General features: G+C 37.3%; 2 protein-coding genes across 2 annotated transcripts in view; one reads left to right on the top strand and one right to left on the bottom strand.

Annotated features, from left to right (window-relative positions):
- Positions 1–21,587, bottom strand: part of RSPH14 (radial spoke head 14 homolog) — a gene marked incomplete at its 3' end in the record, with an annotated part of 83,757 nt that overhangs the window by 31,668 nt on the left and 30,502 nt on the right. The gene's annotated exons all lie outside the window — the stretch shown is intronic.
- The window catches only part of GNAZ (G protein subunit alpha z), a gene marked incomplete at both ends in the record, with an annotated part of 32,089 nt that continues 18,968 nt past the window's right edge, over positions 8,467–21,587 (top strand). Inside the window, one exon of the mRNA XM_080628625.1 lies at positions 8,467–9,189. Within this exon, the coding sequence (XP_080484751.1) occupies positions 8,467–9,189 (723 nt within the window). The remainder of the gene's footprint in view (positions 9,190–21,587) is intronic.

Raw genomic sequence — 21,587 nt, 5'->3', positions numbered from 1 at the left:
TGACACTACTCTGGATTTTCAGCAACACAACTCAGAATAGTACTGTTGTATTTTTGGCTCTATTCAGGAATCAGTCAGTATTATGCACTGGTTGTGTTGATGCTGTTTCTTGCTGTTTCACACTAGTTTGTGGATGTGCTAAAGCAGGTCATGATTTAAATATCTACCAAGTATTCAGGTATTAATGCTTTACAGGATTTATGTTTCCAACTTCCTAAAGCAGGTGGGGTGTGCATAGTTTAAAGAAAAAGAACTAATAGATTCCTGTATTCTGCTGTGGTCTGAATCTCACCTGAGCTGGTGCAGACTTTAATGCCACTAACTAAAGCTCACAATCTAGCTGGAAACTACTAACTAGCCTAAGTGGTATTTCAATACTGCTAAAGTATGTTGGATGCATTCCAAACAACAGAAAAGAATGTGATTTTTAAACCTGTGAATATAATATCTCACTGCAGAAAACTGTTCTGTTACATCTATATTATATAGATAGGTCTATGACTATATGTAATAGGAGTAAGTAGTTTACTCTGGGTTCTCCACTATTTCCTTGTTAAACTTTCTTCTTCCATGTATCCGTAGGTGGACCACGCAAGTCCAATTGCCGTTGCCTAGCAAGCACTTTCTTGAAATGGAATCTTTCTCTACTCTAGGCCTAAAATCTTCCAAAGTCTCCAACTGAATTTCCTGTTTTGTGGGAATGGCAAATGCATATCCACACCATAAAGCTCCTCTTCTGTTTAATTTTGCATCCTTGGCTCAAAGATTGCAGATATTTCAGTAAAGATCTCAATTTCTTTTAGCCTGGGTGAACTGTTTAGTTTTGCCCAAGCACTCAGACATTTATTCAGGGATGGATATCTGCTGGAGAGATTTCCAACCTAAGTACTTTCCCAAGGCTTTAAGCAATGGAAAACAGCAACATCAATAATGTTGTCAGCCAACTGCAACAACAAGTCAACTAGGAGGTTGCATTAGGAAAACAATTCATCCTTTCTTCCTCTTATTTCAGATTTCAGTGATTGTCTAAAGAGAATGTTGGTAATGTCTCTGGCCAGAGTTGTTTTAAAGCAACTTTTTTTCTGTAATAAATGCACTTTAATCAATATACATAAAAATATTTCAACCTTGCATTTATTCTGCATGCGTATCTGGGACTCTCTGGATGCTTTCGTGGATTCTAAAATCTGAACCGATTTCCCCATTCCTTATTAGCCTCAGTTCTGCTCCAAAAAAGAGATAAAAAAAAAAAAAAAAAGCCTGTTTGGTGGGACACTTGAGTTCTTCCTCAGTAAAGTACCTTGGGTATTTCCTGCTACATCATACTCCCTCATGTCATCTTATCCTTTTTTAATAGTGTAAGAAGTGATTGAAAGTTTAAACCTGCAGAAATAAGGTTTTGTTAAACTACTGGAATTCTCTGTGGATGTGTCTAATTACTACAAATGGATGACATTAGATTAGCTTATACCTGTAAGTCTGATGTGTGCTGTGCTACTTCTTGCTAGATTTGCTTGTATTTGCTTTTACATGGGTAAGTGCTCAAACAGGCAGGTTCACCACCTCTAAACTTTCAATTAAGTAAAGAGAAGGAAGTGATCAGAATCAATAACCTGGGAAAATATAGCTTGGGAAGGGTTTTGGTTTCTTCCTCTGGTAGTATATGTTCTGTCAACCAAGGTTTCTGGCAGCTGTAGCTGAAACTGTTGTGGAAAGTTTGCTGCAACCTTTTGAACTTCACTTTACTTTCTTAAATTAGGTACTACTGGGGAAAATTTATACTTAACATCTGGCTACTAGGATGGAAATACTGTAAAAAGGTGAACAAGACTGGACTCCTAACACTGTGTGTGTGCATGTTGGAGTGATGAAGCCAAATTATTAGGCTACTGGTACTGCTCACATCTGAGGGAGAATATAGCTTTGTGCCTACAATGCCATCTGAAATTCCTGCTGTTAGCAGTGTACCTTACACACAGCCTACATTGACTGTGATAGTAACAGCCCTTAGCTTTATTTTGAGCTTAGAAGCCAGCTCCTTTCAATAAGATCTTGGAGGGGGGAACATCTTTCAAGGCATGCCATGATAGTGTGCCAGTAGCTAATGCAACAAGATACAGTACTCGAATCCTTCTTTAGGAAAATTTACACAAATGAACTGTGGTGTTGTACTGCCATTCTCCTTCGCTGCCCTCACTGTGGCTTGGGAACATGCTGAGCAAAGGGATAAGTGTTTATGATTACAAACACAGAGATCAGTTTGTACGAGACAAAAGTGATGCGTAGAGACAAAAGTGATGCGTAGGGACAAAGAGCAAGACTAGATATGAAACCAACAATAATGACTGGTTTTATTTGCTATAAAAGTATGGACAGAAGAACATTACATAATAAACCAGTGCAGAATTTTTCTCAAATATTCTTCCCAGTCTAAAAACTGTTTTGCCATTACATCTTTGGTAATTGAAATAGATCACTGTAAGCTCAGGATTTGGAGCATGTTAATTTTATCTTGTGTGAAGAACTACCCATTTCAATCATTACAAGATAGCCTATATATAACATCAGATTAAACAAATATATTAACATTTTGAGCAGCTTCAGTTGTCAGGAGAAGGCCAGTGTATTGGTTTAGATACACACAGAATCAGAATGCATTGGAAGGGACCTTAAAGCTCATCCAGTTCCAACTCCCTGCCACGGGCAGGGACAGCTTCCACTAGAGCAGCTTGCTCCAAGCCCTGTCCACCCTGGCCTTGAACACTGCCAGGCATGAGGCAGCCACAGCTTCTCTGGGCACCCTGTTCTACATATGCAGTGTAATCTGATCATTCAAAGAATAAGATTTTTTTGTTGTTTAAACTAAGTTTAGAGAGAAATGTGCACAGTGCAAGGAAGCAATAGGACTTTCCATTACAGTAACTAAAAATACTTTTATCTAATTAGGAACTTACAGCCATGAGACACTTCCAGTTTCAATACAAAAACTGATCTAAAAAAACCTTCAGAACAAATTCTAGACTGCCTTGTTTTCTGGGTACATTCCAAGGAAAAGTAAACCTGGTGAGAGGAAGTTGAACTAGACAAAGTATTATGTTACTGCTACTGCATATTACTGTCCTGGCTCCATAAAGTTATTCTTGTTCTTAACTTTAAAAAGCAGTGACTGTGAACGTGGAAGATGCTTCTTAGTGTATGTGGAAAAACTTGTATCAATTTTCTTACTGTCATGAACTATTGGGAAATAGTATCTATTACTCTGCTTTACAAAGCAATAATATAATTGCTCCATTGTATTCCTACTTGAAATAGTGATATCCAAATATATTATAAAAATATGCAATAGGAATGAATGACAAGCAGAATAATTGATAGGTAAACCGCTGTGGGATGTGAATGATCCACCTGAATGTCTGTGGAAATGTGCAGTAGGAAGCAAAACACAGTGTACAAGCGGTCTGAAAAGAGTTATTTTTTCTTGAAAGTGTCTTTCTACCAAACTGTTTGTTGTAAGCGATTGTTGAGGCCAAAACCAGAAAGTTTAATAAAAATTCTATTTATGTGGGCATAAAATCTCCAGATTTATCAGGAATGCTGATGCATTTTGGGAGGAATCTGTATCCTCTTGCTGTTTGTCTCTAGTGAGCCTTTTTGTTTTCCCAGGATGAAGCTTGACTAAAGAGGGGAGGGGGAGTCCCATATGTGCTGCATGCAAAATTGTTCATCTTTAATCACAGACATGCACAGAAAATGTCACAAAGAATTCAGTAAGGTCTTAATGACGTGACAGTGAATGTCATGTCATTAGATAATGATGAGGACTTAAATGTTCTGAACATGTCAGAATAAGCATGATTAATGGAGCCCAATCTAATTTTTATGCAATGAAAACAAGAATTTGGCCTGATATCCGATACAGTAATTCCATTCTCTCTGTGTGGCTGGAAAGCTACTCAGTAAGAAACAGCTTCCTTAACTTTTATTTTTCATATTGTATGACCACTGGAAGAAGCCAGTTATTTGAAGAAAGCATAACTCCTCGTTTTGGAGGGTTTTCCTTCCCACATCTTTGATGTATTAAATCTGTGCTGATTACCCTTCTTTGAAAGTGTATGCTGTTATTTTAACTTTCTGCTGATTAATCTGTTCTTCATGTGCTAATGTCCTGATGTGCAAAGGGAAAGATAAATGTAGCTGCTATTAAGACTCCTCTTGTAGAACTTTAGACCAGGTATTAGCATCTGGGGCAAAGGATTCAGACATTTTTATATTTTAGGTATCCAAAGTGCTTACATTACAAGCCTGTTTATACATTGTGGTCCATACTGGAAAAGACAACAGATAAGCACTCCATACTGCTATTAAGACTCTTCTTGTAGAACTTTAGACCAGGTATTAGCATTTGGGGCAAAGGATTCAGACAGTTTTATATTTTAGGTATCCAAAGCGCTTACATTACAAGCCTGTTTATGCATTGGGGTCCATACTGGCAAAGACAACAGATAAGCACTCCATACTGCCATGTAGAGGTGACTTGATGTACTGACTGGATAACTAGTTCAGAACAACTGAAAGTAATACTGTTGTGGTTAGTTTTTTGAATTGATCACTGCAGAAGTCCTGTTCTAGTTAATTAATTTCCTGCCTATGAATTTGGGGTGGCTTTACAGGCAAGAGTTGGAGCATGGACATTCAAAGAACATAGTGAGAAGGCGGGTTTAAATAGGAGCAAGAAAGAAGATGGGAAGTTGAAATACTGTACAGGAGATCTTCAGAACTGAGTAAAAGCTGCTGTACTGAAAATGCATATGTTAACAGTGTTCTGGGACTCTAAGGAAAGACAGGAATGAGTGGGATGTCCAAGTATATCAATATACTTCATATGCTGATTTTTTGACCATCTTTTTGTGGTTGGAGTTCCAGTTGTGGAATTTTGCAGTTGTTTGCAACAATCATCTATTCGTCTTATTCTAACTAAAATATAAAGCTCTCCTAAGTGCACTGGCACCAGCCCTGACCTATACTGACTCACTGTGGTAGTCATGAATCCAGGTCTACATTGGCTCAACTATGTACCTCCCTTAAGCAGGGTTACAGTTAGGAAGGGATTTAAAGATAAATATAGAATCAGTAAAAGTATCTCAGGGTGAGTGATTGCAAGTTCAACTATCCCAGGCTAACATCCCAGTAAACTTCAGGAATGAGTATGTAGAACTGTCATGCATTGACTCTGTCCTTTTTCTCTGATGTTAAGACACCTTTTTCTCTGATGTTAAGGGATTAACAGTGATTGCTGAAACTGTTTGTCCTTCCATATGTGCACGTTTCATGTTCCCAGATACCTTGACATTTAGATACTGGAAACTGCTGAAAAGGGATCCAGTGTATTGCAAGAACCTGCCTAATACCAAGATGCTGTTACAGAACTGTAGATCCCACAGATGTGTAACAGTGGGGACTTGGATTTGAAAGCAGATGGATAAACTCTGCCTTTCTACTTGTCAGACAATCATAAATTAGAAGAGATCTGTGTTTTTAAGCATGTTCAGAGACAAAGCTATACAAAGTATAGAAACTAAGATTAGGATAGCGCACTGTGACGAAGAATATATGCATAACAGAAGAATAGTAATACCTCTTGCAAAACAGGAAAGATTGAGATCATTACACTTGTTTCTACTACCTCAGGAATGAAATCCTAGTTATAAAATTTATTACCCTCCCAAATAAATGTTCTAAGAATGTTTTTTCTTGTAAATGTGAAATTGGAACTCACAAAGTTAGGTTTATCCTTTTTTCAACCGTTTAAACCACCTTCAGTACTGCAGCTGATGTAGTATTCCTTATCTATGTGAGAAGCTCCTGTCTTGAAGTCTTTATGCTGTGCTATATCTCAGTTAACTATACTTAAAGGTTAGCTAAAACTATTATTTGAAATAATTAATTACTACTATAATTGATTTCTACTATAGCGACAACTACTGGGAGGACAAGGCAAGATCTTGCTGAAATCGCTGGCTGATAAGGATTTTTGGCAAGACAAAAAGTAAAAGTTGAAATTCTCAATAGTAAAACAGTATCTTACAAAACATCTACTAGTAAATGTATATGCATTTATAAATATGCTACACATTAAAATAGAAGTCGGGTAAATGCAAGTTCGTATTTTTCAACTGGATCAGTGTGGCCAGCTAAGAATGAGAACCACCATGTCCTGTTGTATATCTGCGTAAGTGACTCATATCCTATGATGTAGGTGATGTGGAGAAAGGAAAAATACGTATTGGTAAATCCAGTGCTTTGTTTAAAATACTTAATTACAGATTAGTATTTTGGAGTGCTGAAATATCTTTTGTTCACTAAAACCTCTGTTGTGATGCTTAGAAAGATAGCAACATACATGAGGTTGCAAGTAGCTGTAGTTCCGTTTCTTTTCTCACCAAAGCTTCTGTTCAACATCTGGCTTGGATCATTCTGTCCCTTTCCTACTAGTGTGGAGTCATCCTCTTCAATACGTATTTTAATGCTTTGTGACATCTACACTGAAATACTGGGAAGTTCATGCAGGGAAATTTCCAAAGACTTCTACAGCAACTTTGAAAATAAAATCTGAAAGATTCAGTCTTATTAAAATATAGTAGAATTTATATTTCTGTAGTAGGCTCTGAACTCAACTTTATCTCTGAGAGTATCTCGGTGGTATGTAGTTTAGTTTGTAAAAATACACACTGAAAACCCCCTAGGCACAAGTAAGCAGACAGCAAGATAAGTGCCAAAGTGGGCTGGGGCCAGCTTACAGTGTGGAAGCCATGACATTTGTGATTCTGCTGCCCACTGTGCTTGAAGCTTAGTGGGAGCAGTAAGTCGTTCCTAGGAATGAGGCAAGTTATCACCAATCAGCTGTTAGTAATGTGTTTTCCCTCTGTGAGAGGTAACTGCTTCCTGCTGTTCCCTTCTGCAGAGTTCCAAATAGGAGGCTTAACCCCTAATTTGGGAAAGACTAATTGCTCTAACAGTCACTGAGAAGTTGTCAGCCCTTGCTTGGGATGGCATTTCCTGTACTTTTTGTATGAAGCACTATTTACTTCAACTTACTTCTAGTAAACATATGTAGTAAATATAGTACTTACAGCCACTATTCACTTTTACTGTACCTCAGAATTTCCTGTTTTAAATATGGAAGAGGCTTAATAACACTTAGCTTGGCTATGGGAGGAAGCTTACAAAGTTTGTTGTAGTAGTGCATCACTTTATTGATTAAGCAGGATGCACGTAGTACGCCGAACAGTACTGGTCTCCAAGGGGAAAGATGATCTCTTACTATATTCTGCAAAGATGAGTAACTCTCCCTTTTGCAAAATCATGAAGCAAAGTTGATCACCTCCTTTTGCTTCCTAATTTAGTTATTTAAATGTTCCATGCATTCAGAACAGATGAAAGAAAACTCAGGAGGACATCTGTCTGAGAACAAGATACTGACATAAATAGACTGGGGAAAGTAGTTGTGAGTCTGTTTCATTTTCTACTTCAGGAAAACCAGTCAGAACAGGACTGTGCAGGAAAAGCACTGCCATAAGCTCTTGCTGAGGGAGAAACTGGGGCACAGCTCAGCACTACTTGTTTTCATGTAGGTTTAGATAATAAAACTCAGAAGGCTGAAAAGGAGATTTGATTTACTATTGTTCAGAAACCACATTTTCTTAGGTCTGCAAGCTTCAGCTGTCCCTACATTTTTGCTATGGTTTTAGATTTTTGCTTTTCTTTACATATTTTCCCATCTGTATTTTCTGATCCGTTATTGGGATACTAAAAGGTTGAGAAGTCTAGAAGAGATGGAAAAAGTGAGTGGTTTGCAGCAAGGAAGCAGAGTCTCTCATTTCATTCATTTCTTTTCTCATTGTTTGGCAGGTGGAAAGCAGTGATTTACAGAGCTGAACTGGATCAGCTGAAGAAGTGGTGGAAGAGAAACAAAACAAGTACAGCGCCATTGAAAAGAACTTCAGCTTTATCTAGCAGCATCACCACAGCAACCAGAAAATAGAGTTAAAAGACAAGAGCTAGAGCAGAGAAGGTGAAAGTGCAGCTCCTTACCTTTGGACAGAAGGCAGCAAAATAATTATGCAGAACAGAAAAGAGTATTTCATGGATCTAGCCAAACAGTGGCAAAGGGAAGTGTGCCTTCAGTAACAGGAATGTGCCACTGTTTATGCGCTGGAAAGGAGAGTGCCATGAGATCTGCTGAAGAGACTATTTTTGTGGTTGCATCTCTACATGGGTTTGCACCCCTGCTGGGACTGAATTAGGTGGTACAGGCATCTCGGACCATCAGGTATTGGAGAGCAACTTTTTTTTCTCGTTCAAGGTGTACCTGACACGGGAACTGAAAGACACCGCAGATCTTTTTCAGAGACACAAACAGAGTGAGACCATCTCCAAGCCTCCCTCTCTGTAACCACCTGCTATACCATGGGATGTCGGCAAAGCTCTGAGGAGAAAGAGGCAGCGCGGCGGTCCCGTAGGATTGACCGCCACCTGCGCTCTGAAAGTCAGCGACAGCGAAGAGAGATTAAGCTCCTACTCCTGGGTACCAGCAATTCTGGGAAGAGCACTATTGTAAAGCAGATGAAAATCATTCATAGTGGTGGCTTTAACTTGGAGGCCTGTAAGGAATACAAACCTCTGATTATCTATAATGCAATTGACTCTCTCACACGTATTATTCGGGCTCTAGCCACCCTTAAGATAGAGTTTCACAATCCTGACAGAGCATATGATGCTGTACAGCTTTTTGCCCTGACAGGCCCAGCTGAGAGCAAAGGTGAGATTACCCCTGAGCTCCTGGGAGTCATGAAACGGCTCTGGGCAGACCCTGGTGTGCAGGAGTGTTTTTGCCGCTCCAACGAGTACCACCTAGAGGATAATGCTGCATACTACTTAAATGACCTAGAAAGGATTGCAGCACTGGACTACATCCCTACAGTGGAAGATATTCTGCGTTCTCGGGACATGACCACAGGGATTGTAGAAAATAAGTTCACCTTCAAAGAGCTGACTTTCAAAATGGTGGATGTGGGTGGACAGAGATCTGAACGCAAAAAATGGATCCACTGTTTTGAGGGGGTTACAGCAATAATTTTCTGTGTGGAGCTGAGTGGATATGACTTGAAGCTGTATGAAGATAACCAAACAGTAAGCGCACCTTCTGCTCCTTATTCTCTTTCCTTCTCTTCCTTTCCTCCTCCTCAGTGTTTGGCCTTTTTTCCCCTCCACCTTCCTAGCCTCCCAAGGCAGTAATCCCCAAGTTCTTAGCCCCAAATGTGATTTCCTTTGCCTTGCCCCCAATCTATAGCAAAAAGCCAGAAGCTAAGACTCCTTTATTTGGATAATTTTTTCCACTGGACAGATTTATTTAATTAATGATACTTTTGGGAAATGGAGGTGCTCTTCACATGACTGCAGTATGCTTTGTGGGGGTGTGTGTGCCTTTTTGCTAAACGTTTGTCTGGTTACTGTTACTCCAAACATCATGTAGTATGTGTAGTGATTAGTAGTGTTACTACTGTGTAGACAGTAGTAACATCCTGCTGTACAAAGGTGGTTAATTTGGACACCATGTTTTGCAAGTCTTGGGAAATTTTGAAGCTAAAATAGTATTGAGTAACAATTTGCTCCCCATTTATTTCCCCAGGATCTTCAATAAGAATCTGGGATTAAATTAATTAAAAAAAAAAAAGTTTTTAATGTGTATGGAAATTTTAAATTTAATTTTTTCTTTGATTTTTTGTTGATATGGCTGATTGGTCTGTTGCAATGAATAACTATTCCTGTTTAATTCCCTTTAATGCTATTAGCTTCTGCTTTTCACAGCACACAAATACAGTAACTATGGAAAACCACATGAACATTAAGGCATATGGAACCATGTATTTGCTATCACATTTAGGTTGCCTGTGTTAACCTTTAAAGGGTTTCATTTGAACTTATTTTTTTGACAGCTTTGTAAAACGTGATGCTTAAGAGAGAGGTTTGTGGGTAGGAATACATAATGATTCTGTCATCTAGTGGTTCCTAAACGTGCTGTATTTATGTTTGAAAACAGCTGCTTTTCAGGAAGAATTAATCTATATTATAAAATCAGAAAGTTAACCTTAAAGTGCTTCTACTTTTCTTGTATTCCTTTACATATCTTCAGTTGTTTTACATGAATTTTGCACAGGACTAGTTGCATACCTGATTTGATTACTAAAAGTTGTTTCTTGAGAGCTTCTGTGCTCTTTAAAGATGCCAAATAGATGGTCTTGGTTTTGATAATGACTGGAAGGGCTTCAGTGGCTTCAATGGCTAAATGTGAAATCCTCCCAGAAATTACTCATATGTTATGTAACACATACCTTTCACCAGATCCCTGAGGCAAGGTGAGCTATATCAGTACCTGAAGCAACTTCAGTGCCTTCTATCTAATCTGCTGTTTATACAGTATAACTTATCATAGAATCACAGTGCAGATTAAGATGCCAGTTGACCCAGGGGATTCCACAGTTCTGGTGTTTGGAATTGACAGCAATTGAGGTGGTGAAACTCCTTGAAATGGAAGTGGCTAAAGAAAAGACTTTCATAGGTGATACTTCCAACATATTTTTCACAGTTTGCATAGTAGTGTTGGAGTAAGATGCTAGTATGTCCTTCTGCAGCTCCTACCCTCCAAACCAGCATAAGACTAGATCATCACTGAAGAAAGCAAGTGAAACTATTCCATCCACATCCCATGCATGTAGGAAAGGAGTTCTTTATGTATCACCTTATACAATCTGTTATTGTTACTGGCACAGAAATGTGAAATCATTTCAACTCATCTTCACTTCTAATTCCTTTGTCAGTATTTTTGGTTGCTAATACAGTTTTTACAAAGAGTTTTCTTATTAGGAGGGAGCTAAGTGATAAGTTTGAGATGCAATTAGACTACAAAATCATTTCCAAAAATATTCCCTACGTTTTACAAGCTTGTCTTAAATGCTTGAATCCCTTTTGCATTTTCTTTCTATGATTCTTTAAGGGAAAAAAACACTTATGGTCAAGAACATTCATCTAAGCTGAATTTTGATAAAACTTTTCCGAAATACTTGATTTTTACTGCAAATGAAATATGCATTATGAGTACTGAATCTGTTACAAAGATTTTTTGTATTAGAAGGCAGCTAAGTGACAACTTTGAGAAGCAGTTCCACTGGGTCATGAGAAATAATCAGACCAGAAATAACTATTTTAAGAAAAAAAAGTTACCTAATTTTTTAGTAGCTTTGTTGACTTTGTCTGCATCTTTCTATCTTATCTCCATCATTGTCTCCCTGTGTCTGAGGCCATTCTATGAGTATGAAATTCTCTCTTAAATGATTTTGGCAAAGATCTGATATTTCCAATAATCCTTGTCAGCACTGTTTAAATTGGCCCTTTTTTTGTTGGTAGAGCTTATCACATATATAATATTTCTCTATTCTTCTGTAGTGATTTTACAGCTTATCCACTGCACTTCCATTTTCTTCCCTGTACTATGGTAACTAGTTAACCATTCACTATCCTACGTATGCACTTAGGCTTCATCACCTGGAGATTCTTGTCTTGGCATTAGTGCCTTCCTATTGTAACATTTCTGTAGTTGATTTATTTAGTAACCTCCTCTTGACATGAGAGAAGAATTATTTGTCTTAATTCTCACAGATATTAGGAAAAACATCTATTATTTGTATCTAGACCCTGACTTGAAGTTAGTTAGGCTTCTTGCAATTCCTTAGACTTTTCCTGCAATGCTTTTCAGATTTAAAAATCAAAAGGAATTAGCCCAAATGGGAAATCAAAATTTGATTCTAAATACTGGAATCAAAACCCTTATGGATGTTTATTTTGATTCTAGTATTTAGAATAAAATGAATCAAGTGTCTAGGTTATTTCAGAGTGACATTGAAGCCCACTTATACATAGTGTTTTAACAGCCTGGAGCCATAAGCTCCTATGATCTCTTTTTATCCCTTTTCTACAGGCTGATGTTCCTTGGTGCTACTGCTTATAGAATGTACTCATCATTGAAATTCAGACTTTCATTATCACTCAGCTTCTATGTGTATGCAACCACTGTCCAAGTATTTGCCCATCTATAAAATTAAGTTCTGCACACATATGATCTGTGGAGAAATTGGAACACGGATGGGTGAGAACAGTCATCATCCTGTAACTTCTGCTTATGTTGCAAAAAGGAGAGGGATACTAATAGCATTTCAGGGGGAACCTGGCTGTATAATCATAAAGAACAGGTTACTTTTGGCCCATCTTTCTTTGACTATTACGTTTTATCCAAATATGCATCCATAATTTTACTGTACAGAGATGGCATGTTTCAGGTGTGTTGAATACACAGCATGGCATTAAACAGCTCTGATAGCAGAACTGTGAGAAGGTACATCAATTAAACTGCAACACTGAGACTGCCACTCCTGAGAAGAGCCCAATGAATAATAGTGTTGCTGAGTTTAAAATGCTTCCTGGTGTAATTTCTATGCAATTAGAAATTACAATTAAATAAAACTAGTTGTAACTTGCCGCTTGACAGAGTGTGAGAATCTGGGTGATATATAAACTGTGCAAGTTGAGCAAACAGTCTGTATGAATATGAGAACTTCTGTGCTTCCTGTTGACAGAAATCGATAAATGCTATGCCTGAGCTCTGTCTTTACTGAAGATGCATTAAAATAGTGATTGGCAAAAATGATAAAAATTGAGTGAAAAATGAGCTAGTTTGGCATACTGATAGGTCCTGAATGTAGCTAACTCATGGAGTCTGTTCAGGGCAAGATTATTTTAGTGACACCAGTGTACAGAAGGGAGAACAAAAATAATGCCCATTAAGAGATTTTAAGAGACAAAGTAAGTTAAAATTTATCCTGCCTGGAAATAAATGAGAAAAGGGAAGACTTTTTATTTTTTTTCCTGGGGCTTTTTTTCTTTCTCCTGCTGTGCTTTATTCTGGGTAACTTCATTTGCAGAGGCAAAAATCACCCACACTAACAGTTTGTAGGTCTGGCCAAACTAGTATTTTGACTTAATCTGTTCAATATTTAGCTGCTTACTAAAGAGCAAAATAGTGAAAAATAGATTTCTTCACTTTTTTCTTCCTCCACCTTGTGTGCTTTCTTTCGTCATTCTCAGTAACAATATTTTTCTTGCTTATCTAAGGTTATCTGCAAATATGATCTGAGTCTGTTTTCATTTCCACAGTGTTATGCGTTGTCTTCTACCTAAGATGTGATAAATAGAGCTGTATCTTTGTATGCATCATACCTACTTAATATGACTCAGCTAGGTAACAGCTGCCTCTTCTTGTGACACAGTTGCAAAATTGGTTTGTACAATACCTTTGGAATGCTACTGCTTTATTGCAAGATTATTATTCCTGACCAGCACTCTGAGAAGGTTGCCATTGGTTTTTATATCCCCATTGTGATTTCTTCTCTATTGCATCAAATTGCTTGTCTTAGTTTTCATGGTCCTTAGCAGCTTACTGACCCATTCTGTCTTCTATTATGTACTAAGATGTCACCTCTGGCCTTTGATAATGTAAAATTATCTTTTTCTTTTTTTTTTCCCCTCTCTTCTACATGTTGCATCCTGCACTTAGGAATTTCCTGTTAATATCTGAGTGTCTCGTGTTGATTTAAATTTCTCCTTAAATGAATGCGTGCTAGAGAATGTTAAATAATCTGTACTCTCATGTTAGTACTCCTGCCTCTCACCCTGAAAAGGAGTCTTGCAGTTTCTTTGCAAGTCCCCCATCTCTATGCATGCAGTTTGGTGTTTCATACATGCTATACATCCTGATGAATAGTTTTCAATTTTCTTCTACAGTGTTTAGCTGCAGCAGGGTTCTAGACCATTAGAAAGGGTCTTCAGAGATAAAATAAGTAAGTAAGTAATGAAATGAATTAAACATGGCTGTAAGATTGAGAGTTCCTGAGGTCAGTAGTTATAACAGATTCACATGGTGGAGGAGATACCAAGCAAAGGTGGTATGTCTGCTTTTTCTAAAAATACTACTACTAGTTCAATAACTTTATCAATGTGAATGCTACTTGCAGGTAACTCAGATTTAGAGAATTTTTCTACTTTTTTACAGCCATTATTAGCGGTGAAAGGAAAAATAAAATTTGAGGAAGTTCTGAGGCTCTTTTTTAGTGTAGTAACTTGCTAAAAGGAAACTGCAGATAAAAAATCAAAAATAGATCAGACTGTAGTAGGCCTCATGCAAATCTTTGGGGTCACAATGGAACCTCTGAATTATCTAATAATAATTTACCTGGAAAGCTCTTTGTCACATGTTAACTGTATGAATTCTGAACAGAAATGCTGTTTCTGCCACAAATTTTTTATTGAATAAACTAATTCTTAAGGAGCTTATTTGCTTCTCCTGATACTTCAGCTTTTTGAGACTATTTAAATTCCTTCCTGGCATGCAGCTGTTGTTCTGCAATACTAATAATAACAGCCAGAACAGAGGGGAAATTGTGCTACATGTAATACATAGCCCTTTTAGCACCTGGAGTTACCACTGGAAATAAAACATGGCAGCAAACACCTTTCTGACAAAATAAGCCTCCTGGGAATCTGCAAAAAAGATTGACCTAAACCATTCAGGTGCTCTCATTTTTTATGAAGGCTTTCCATTTCCTGATATTTCATAGTGAAGTTTGTGTGGGAGCAAAGCCTGGATGACTTCAGCATTCATGTGTGCAGTCTTTCAGCCCTGCAAATGGAATTCTAGCCTTGCTTTTTTTCACTTAAGAATGTAAAATATATATTCCCTTACCAAAGTTTAACTTTAAATGGTGATATATCAAGATTCCAGCCTTAAGGCTTGTACCCAAGCATATATCTTCTAAAATACGTAAATAGCAGTAAAATAATAAGTATACATAAAATGATCAATCAACTCTCAATTTAGATATTATCTGAGGTCTGAAGATTTAGTTTTGTATCCTTCTGGTAGGGATATCCACACATAGAAGAGGAATAGACCACAGCAATATGATGTTCTCCTATAAGAAATTGCCATCTTTATGTGAAACTCTCTTGATGACAGTATTGAAAATCGGTTACTTGAAAACAAATTCTGTATTTGTCCATGTATAATGCCTTTAACAGTAAGGAATACCATAAACTTTTAGGGTTGTGATGCATACATGACAAGTATGGCCTAGCCTTTTATAAAATATGCTGCTTGGACATTAAGAGGTTTAAACTTCAGAGGAACAACTACCTATGTCATTCAATACAAAGTTGAAAATAACTCTTTAAGAACTCTGTGTGTAAATAAGACCATTACTGCACAATGTAATATATTCTTCTATAATCCCCTCTCATCCCTAATAAGAAGTGTAATTTGGCATACATTTGAGCTTTCTATGCTGTTGGGATAGCAATCCAAAACCCCTTCAGGATGTTAGAACACTTCCTCAGTATATATTCCCAGTACATATTTTTTTCGGTGTATCGAGAGACATCTGACATAGTTCTTCTACCTGTGAATGTAGAAAGACACTGCATCCTGAAATGGAGGCTGATTGAATTTTTCTGGTTGCTGTTATTTGGTGGAGTTGCTACTTTACATTTAGAGAGCAAGAAAACGAAAGGTTGATCTGAAATTTTACTCCTGAAATGCCATACCACTCATCATTATTCCTAACCAGTGAGCAGATCTCTCCCATAACATTCACTTACTAAAACCATCTAGCTTGGAAGTTAGTAACAGAAGAACTTGTAAAGCATTTGACAAGCTTTAGTGAAGAAAGTTGTGTGGCATGAAATGAGAATATAGGAAGTGGTCTTGAATACCCAAAGCCCTGTAAGGTTTGACAGGATTAGTAACAAAGGAAAACCAAAACAGTTCAGTAGTACAGCAAGCAAAATCATGTATGAAATCTAAGAATATTAGGTACCAGCTTTTGAAAAGCATTACAAAGTGAAAAGCAAATACTTAATAATCGTGAAGGTATTGCTACTGACATCAAATTACTTGTGTTCATGTTTAACATAATTTTTAAGAATAGCTTTTGTTGTTAGTTTGATGCATGCACAGGTCAAAAAACTGGGTGAAACTAGTAACTTAGACTAGAATATGCAGACACAGGAAAAAATCTGTAGCAGGAATAAATACAGTTCTTGCAAACGGAAGTCATGCCTTCTGAAGTCGCTAATTCTGGGTTCATTGGTTGTCAGTTTTGGTGTGATGATGTGGGTTTTGGTTTTGTGTGGTTTTGTGTTGGTTTTTTTTTTTAAGGCATGAGTAAGTATGCAGGAGATTAATTCGGATGCTGAAACCATTTTACTCTGGAAAAAAGATTTTTGACAGAGGCTTTCTGAAGGGAACTAGGCTGCTGCGGCTTTCCCCTGTCCCAGAAGGGAAGGCTTGTCCTGAACAAAAAGCTGATTAAAGGTGGCAGGAGGAGTAGGAGCTGGTGGACAATTCTTCCAGAGTAAGGAGGTAGCAGAGGAGCAGGAGGTGCTCTCAGCAGCTTCCATTGTTTAAAATATTCCCAAATGATATTAAAAAATTGCTGTTCATTCTGACCTACTACTGATGTTTTATGGGCAGAAGAATTTATCATAGAAAAATAACTGGAAGAGCTCTCGATATTACTAATTAGGAATCTGTTTTTTAGAGAAATGTAATCAAATTAGGCTTTTGATCAACTCTACTTAACATAGAATTTTTCTAAGAATTTATTATTGTGGTAAGATTAGTAAGAATGATATATATTCTTACAAAAATATACATGTTTTCTATCTTTTTATCACTTCTGTTCTATAAAATAGGTATTCATGTTCTTGAAAATCTTTTAGATAAATATTTAATCATTGCTTGAATACTTTTGACTTTCTTACTACTGCCTAATGTCTTCCAGTGTGGTATTTAAGAACCTTGTATCTGCTATCACTTTGAACAAAAGGTTAATATATTCTGACTTATGTTTAAGCTGTTTTATTTTATGTGGTAGCACAGAAACTTCTCAATTGCATAAAGCAAAAAGACTTCCCTATGTTTGATGCATTCTCGTTTCTTTTCTGGTTCTCAGTGCAGCCTGTAGCTATGTCTCAAGCCACACTGCCATCTTCTACTACTGCATAATGGATCTAGTGCATGTATAGTGTGTTCTGGCATGGTAGTGGCAGCAGCCAGTCAGTGTCCTTCCTCTGTTCTTACAGATGACAGTTCTGGACATGTGCTGAAGGCTTTTACTGTGTATTTGTGGTAAGGCATATGTGCTCCCAGGATTGACTGGCTTTACCAGACACCTGCAGCATAGGCATTCTCTTTGTGCACAGTGCCATGTCTGGACAGATGAGGTGAGACTAGAGGACAAACAAAAGCTCAAGGTAGTTGGCTGCTGCAACCTCAGAAAGATTTGGGGCTGAGGAGTCACATGAATTGTCATGTTAGGTGAACATTGTCCATGGACAATGGATCACTGAGCATTCTTGTTCTGTGGAGTGTTACAGGGTTGTTCTGGTGCCTTTTCTCCTCTTGATGATACTGTCTTTTTAAAAAATTTACCATTTACTCTGTCTACTGCCCTTTGTATTGATATCCTTATGGGAGAGTTTTATACTGATCACTTTTTATACTAAGCACTTCAGAATGAACAACATGAATATAATTAAATTCATTGTTACCTCTGCATCTGTTTTCAAAACCATTTGGTGGTTATGTTAGTAGACTGTTCTAGCTAAATTGGACAGCAGTAGTAAAAGGAAACTGTTCTAGTCTGACAGTAACCTTGTATCTTAAAAAAAGATAAGTATTTGTTATACATGCTGGAAAGGTGGTAGGATGGGGTTTTTTTGGCTATAAAGTTTTGCAGATACAAATATCTGACCACTGAAACATACCTAGTAATATTCTCATAGTGGCACTCAGTCTAGACTAAGGCCTTTTCAAGAGTAACTTTTTGGTGTTATTTTTTTCATTGAATATGTTCTGTGTATGCCAAAAATATTATCTCAACTTGAACCTCATTTTGCTTAAGTTTCCTTTGCAATAATCATAAGTGGATCCCATCTCTGTCAATCCTGCAGAATCCCTGAATTCAGTTACTTATATAAATGAAAAACCTCAGTGACTTGGCATACAGTTGTAATCAGTTCTAATTCTGCTATGTTATTGTCTTTGTCCTGGCTGGGGTTTAAGGTATGTTTTAATAGAGTGTTTTCTGTAAGTATAGTTACTCTTTCTGTTGTTAACTAACATATTAAATAAGCTTGGCTATTAAACAGATTCATGTAGAATCTGCCTATATACTTGCATGTATTTAGAAACTTGCATTTGTTGCTGCTGTTTTACTGCTCTTTCAGCCATTTTCAGTAGGCAGAATAATCTTCATAGCCAGGAGCTTAGTCTGTGTGGAAGTTCTTCATGTAACAAGGGAGTAAAAGCAGCATAAAAACTGAAGAATTTGGCAGACACGCATATGAGTAAATATAGTACCTGTAACACTTGCAAGTGCCTTGCCAATAATTGTCACACACTGGTCATGGAAAGAAGAATGCACAGTTCTCCTGATTCAAAGGTGAAGAGTCAGGATATAGAGACTTTGTGCATAGTAATTCCTAGAAAGAATTCTGTATATACTAGGTGGAATTTGTAAACTCCATCAGAGTTCAGGTGCTATTATTTGACTGCCAGTAAGTGAGCTTCAGCGCACTGGTTCGTCAGAATTCTGCCACATTATCTACCCTGTTCTACTAGCTCCTGTAGCTGATTGAACAAACCTACTACCTGGCTAGCCAGGAAATGTTCTGGGGATCCTAGACGCTGGCAGAGTGTTCTGCTGTCTCTATCTTAAGTATTATCATATCTGTATATGTTTCTACATATCTGTAGAAATGATTTACTACTGTATTACTAGGAGCTGTAAGACTATGCTTCTGCAAACTAGAGTTAAGGTAAAAACAAATAGTTATTTGTAAAACTGGAAAATAGACAATACTTAGAACATGTTAATAGACTCCAACCAAACACAGGTTTGGGTTGGAAAGAACCTTAAATCTCATCCAGTTCCAACCCCCTGTGATGAGCAGGGACAGCTTCCACTAGGTCAGGTTGCTCCAAGTCCCTGTGTCCAACCTGGCCTTGAACACTGCCAGGGATGGGGCAGCCACAGCTTCTCTGGGCACCCTGTGCCAGTGCCTCACCACCCCCACAGGGAAGAACTTCTGAGATCTAATCTAAATTTACCTTCCGTCAGTTTAAAGCTGTTCCCTCTTGTATTATGTTATTGACCCCTGTTTGAGACTAAGGCTAATATTAAGTAAATTGGTTATTGCCTAATTTCAAGTCCTTCTATCACCTGATATTTATTATATACAATAAAAAGTTTTAACTCATCAAGAGAGATGACAGGTGGTTTGTCAAAGATTATAATGTTATCACAGTTTCATATATTCAGGTGATAACACAAATGAGAACTTGCTCAAGCAGATAAACCATCAAACCATAACAAGATAATAATATGAGCTCGTATCTTAAACTTAAGAAATCGCTTAAGCTTTGGGCTACATAAAATTAAAAAGGCTTTTCTTTAATGTCATCAATTGAAAGGCATATGTCAGGCTTAGATACAACAATACACAGTAAGAGCAGCAACATGTTCATGGTTAAACAAAAGTAGGAGCAAGGAGGACTGCAAACCAACTAACCTAGATTATTGCAGCATAAATTTTCAGGTGTTTACTAACACCTGTGTCACCTTGCAGTTGTTGACATGCATATAAGCCACTTGCATACTCATTCCACTTGCAGGCGGTACTGCCATAAAGCCAGAGTAATACAATGAGTAGTGTTAGTGCTTTTGTTCATGTGAACTCAAAATTTCTTACACTTCTTATGGTATCATCACTGTTTTGTTCTGATGTATGTGCTATTCCTACACAGGCTTTTCAAGAGTAGGTTCTTTTGAACAGAAGTCGGGTGCTTGCTTGACAGTGTTGCTATTCCAGCAGGTTATTAGCTAAAACTGATGGTGTCTAATACTGAGAGCTCTTGGGTAACTGCCATTTTTCTGGCAGTGTGACAAGGCTTTTATGGGAAGTTTGATTTCTTTAAAGATACTGTTAGACATTTCAGTATCCTGTTTACTCATTATCATACAGTGCACATACCAGAAAGTGATTCTGGAGTTGTAACACCTTTGAAAATATCAACTCAATGTTCAATAGCAGTCAGAAAAGCCCGAAACATTATGAAAAGATTAAGGAAAAAATCAGAGAACAGTATGAAATGCAAAGGATGTCTGCTTTCAGAATGCTGTCTAAATTTGCTTCTTCCATTTTGAAGAAAATATATTAGAATTAGAGCAACCATGACCTAAAATACAAAATATTTTCCATTAAAATAACAAATAATAGATGGGACATTTTCTTCTAGGAAAAAAATAAGATGTACAAGGCAGAGCAATATGGTGGGCTAATAAAATGACAACAGGCATACAGAGAACTGATTTCTAATCCTTATCTGCTTTCTCTTCTAAGAATCAAGGTTCCTGAATGATTTTTTTTTAGCTTACATGTTTAGAATGAGGTGCAGGCAGTGCAGGTCCATAGAACATAGAGTGAGATTATGGAGCTTGTTGCCTGAGAGAGTCATGCACAAACTCTGCACAAGTTTAGAAGGAATAGAAAAATGTATACAAGAAATACAGCAAGACCTATTAAATGTCAACATAGAGCTTTTGACTCGGAAGTTCTGAGTTCAGATCTTGAGAAGCAGGGATAAAGTACTAGGAAAGGGTTTGGGTTTTTTTTCCCCAGATCTTAATTTTCTTCCTCTCCCCAGATTATCTATTTCATGTATTTTTTTTTTTTCCTTCTTGTGAAGAGTAATGGATGAGGCAATATATGCAAATGCCATGGATTTTCTTCTTTTTTTTGCTGCCAAGACTGAATCCATAAACCTGTTCTTGGGATACATTTCTGAGTTTCAAAATGCATTTTGTAAAAGCTATTAAGAGGCTTAGTTGAATTTTGAACCTGTCAACTAATGACAGTGTCCCCTGATTATACTTCAAAATTAGCAGGCAATGAATAACTCCTCTACTCCAATTAACTCAGTTCTCTAACTCCTGTCACTTGGTTTTTAGATATTTGGTCTTGATACTGTCCTTTATTACCATTATTAAACCTATTGAAAAAACTTTAAAAATACACATCCAGTCGTCCTTTGTGTACTTTATCTCATTATTTATTGATTGGTCATATTTTACTTTACAAAAAGTAACTATCACCCAACCATTATATGGAATCACAGAATGGCTTGGGTTGGAAAGGACCTTAAGATCATCCAGTTCCAACCCCCTGCTATGGGCACGGACACCTCACACTAGACAAGGATCATCAGTAGAAATAAAGTAAGTGATAATAGTTGCACACAATTTATCATCAAATCCATGTAGTGGAAGTAGCATCTTTAGAAGCCATAATCCTTCAGCCCATCAGTTATGGGGAGGAAGGTTATGACTAAACTATTTCTCTAGAATAACATGATGGCAGAT

Source organism: Psittacula echo, assembly GCF_963264785.1.
Source record: "Psittacula echo genome assembly, chromosome: 13".
In the NCBI taxonomy this organism is placed as follows: Eukaryota; Metazoa; Chordata; class Aves; order Psittaciformes; family Psittacidae; genus Psittacula; species Psittacula echo.
This window is presented reverse-complemented; position numbering and strand designations above follow the sequence as displayed.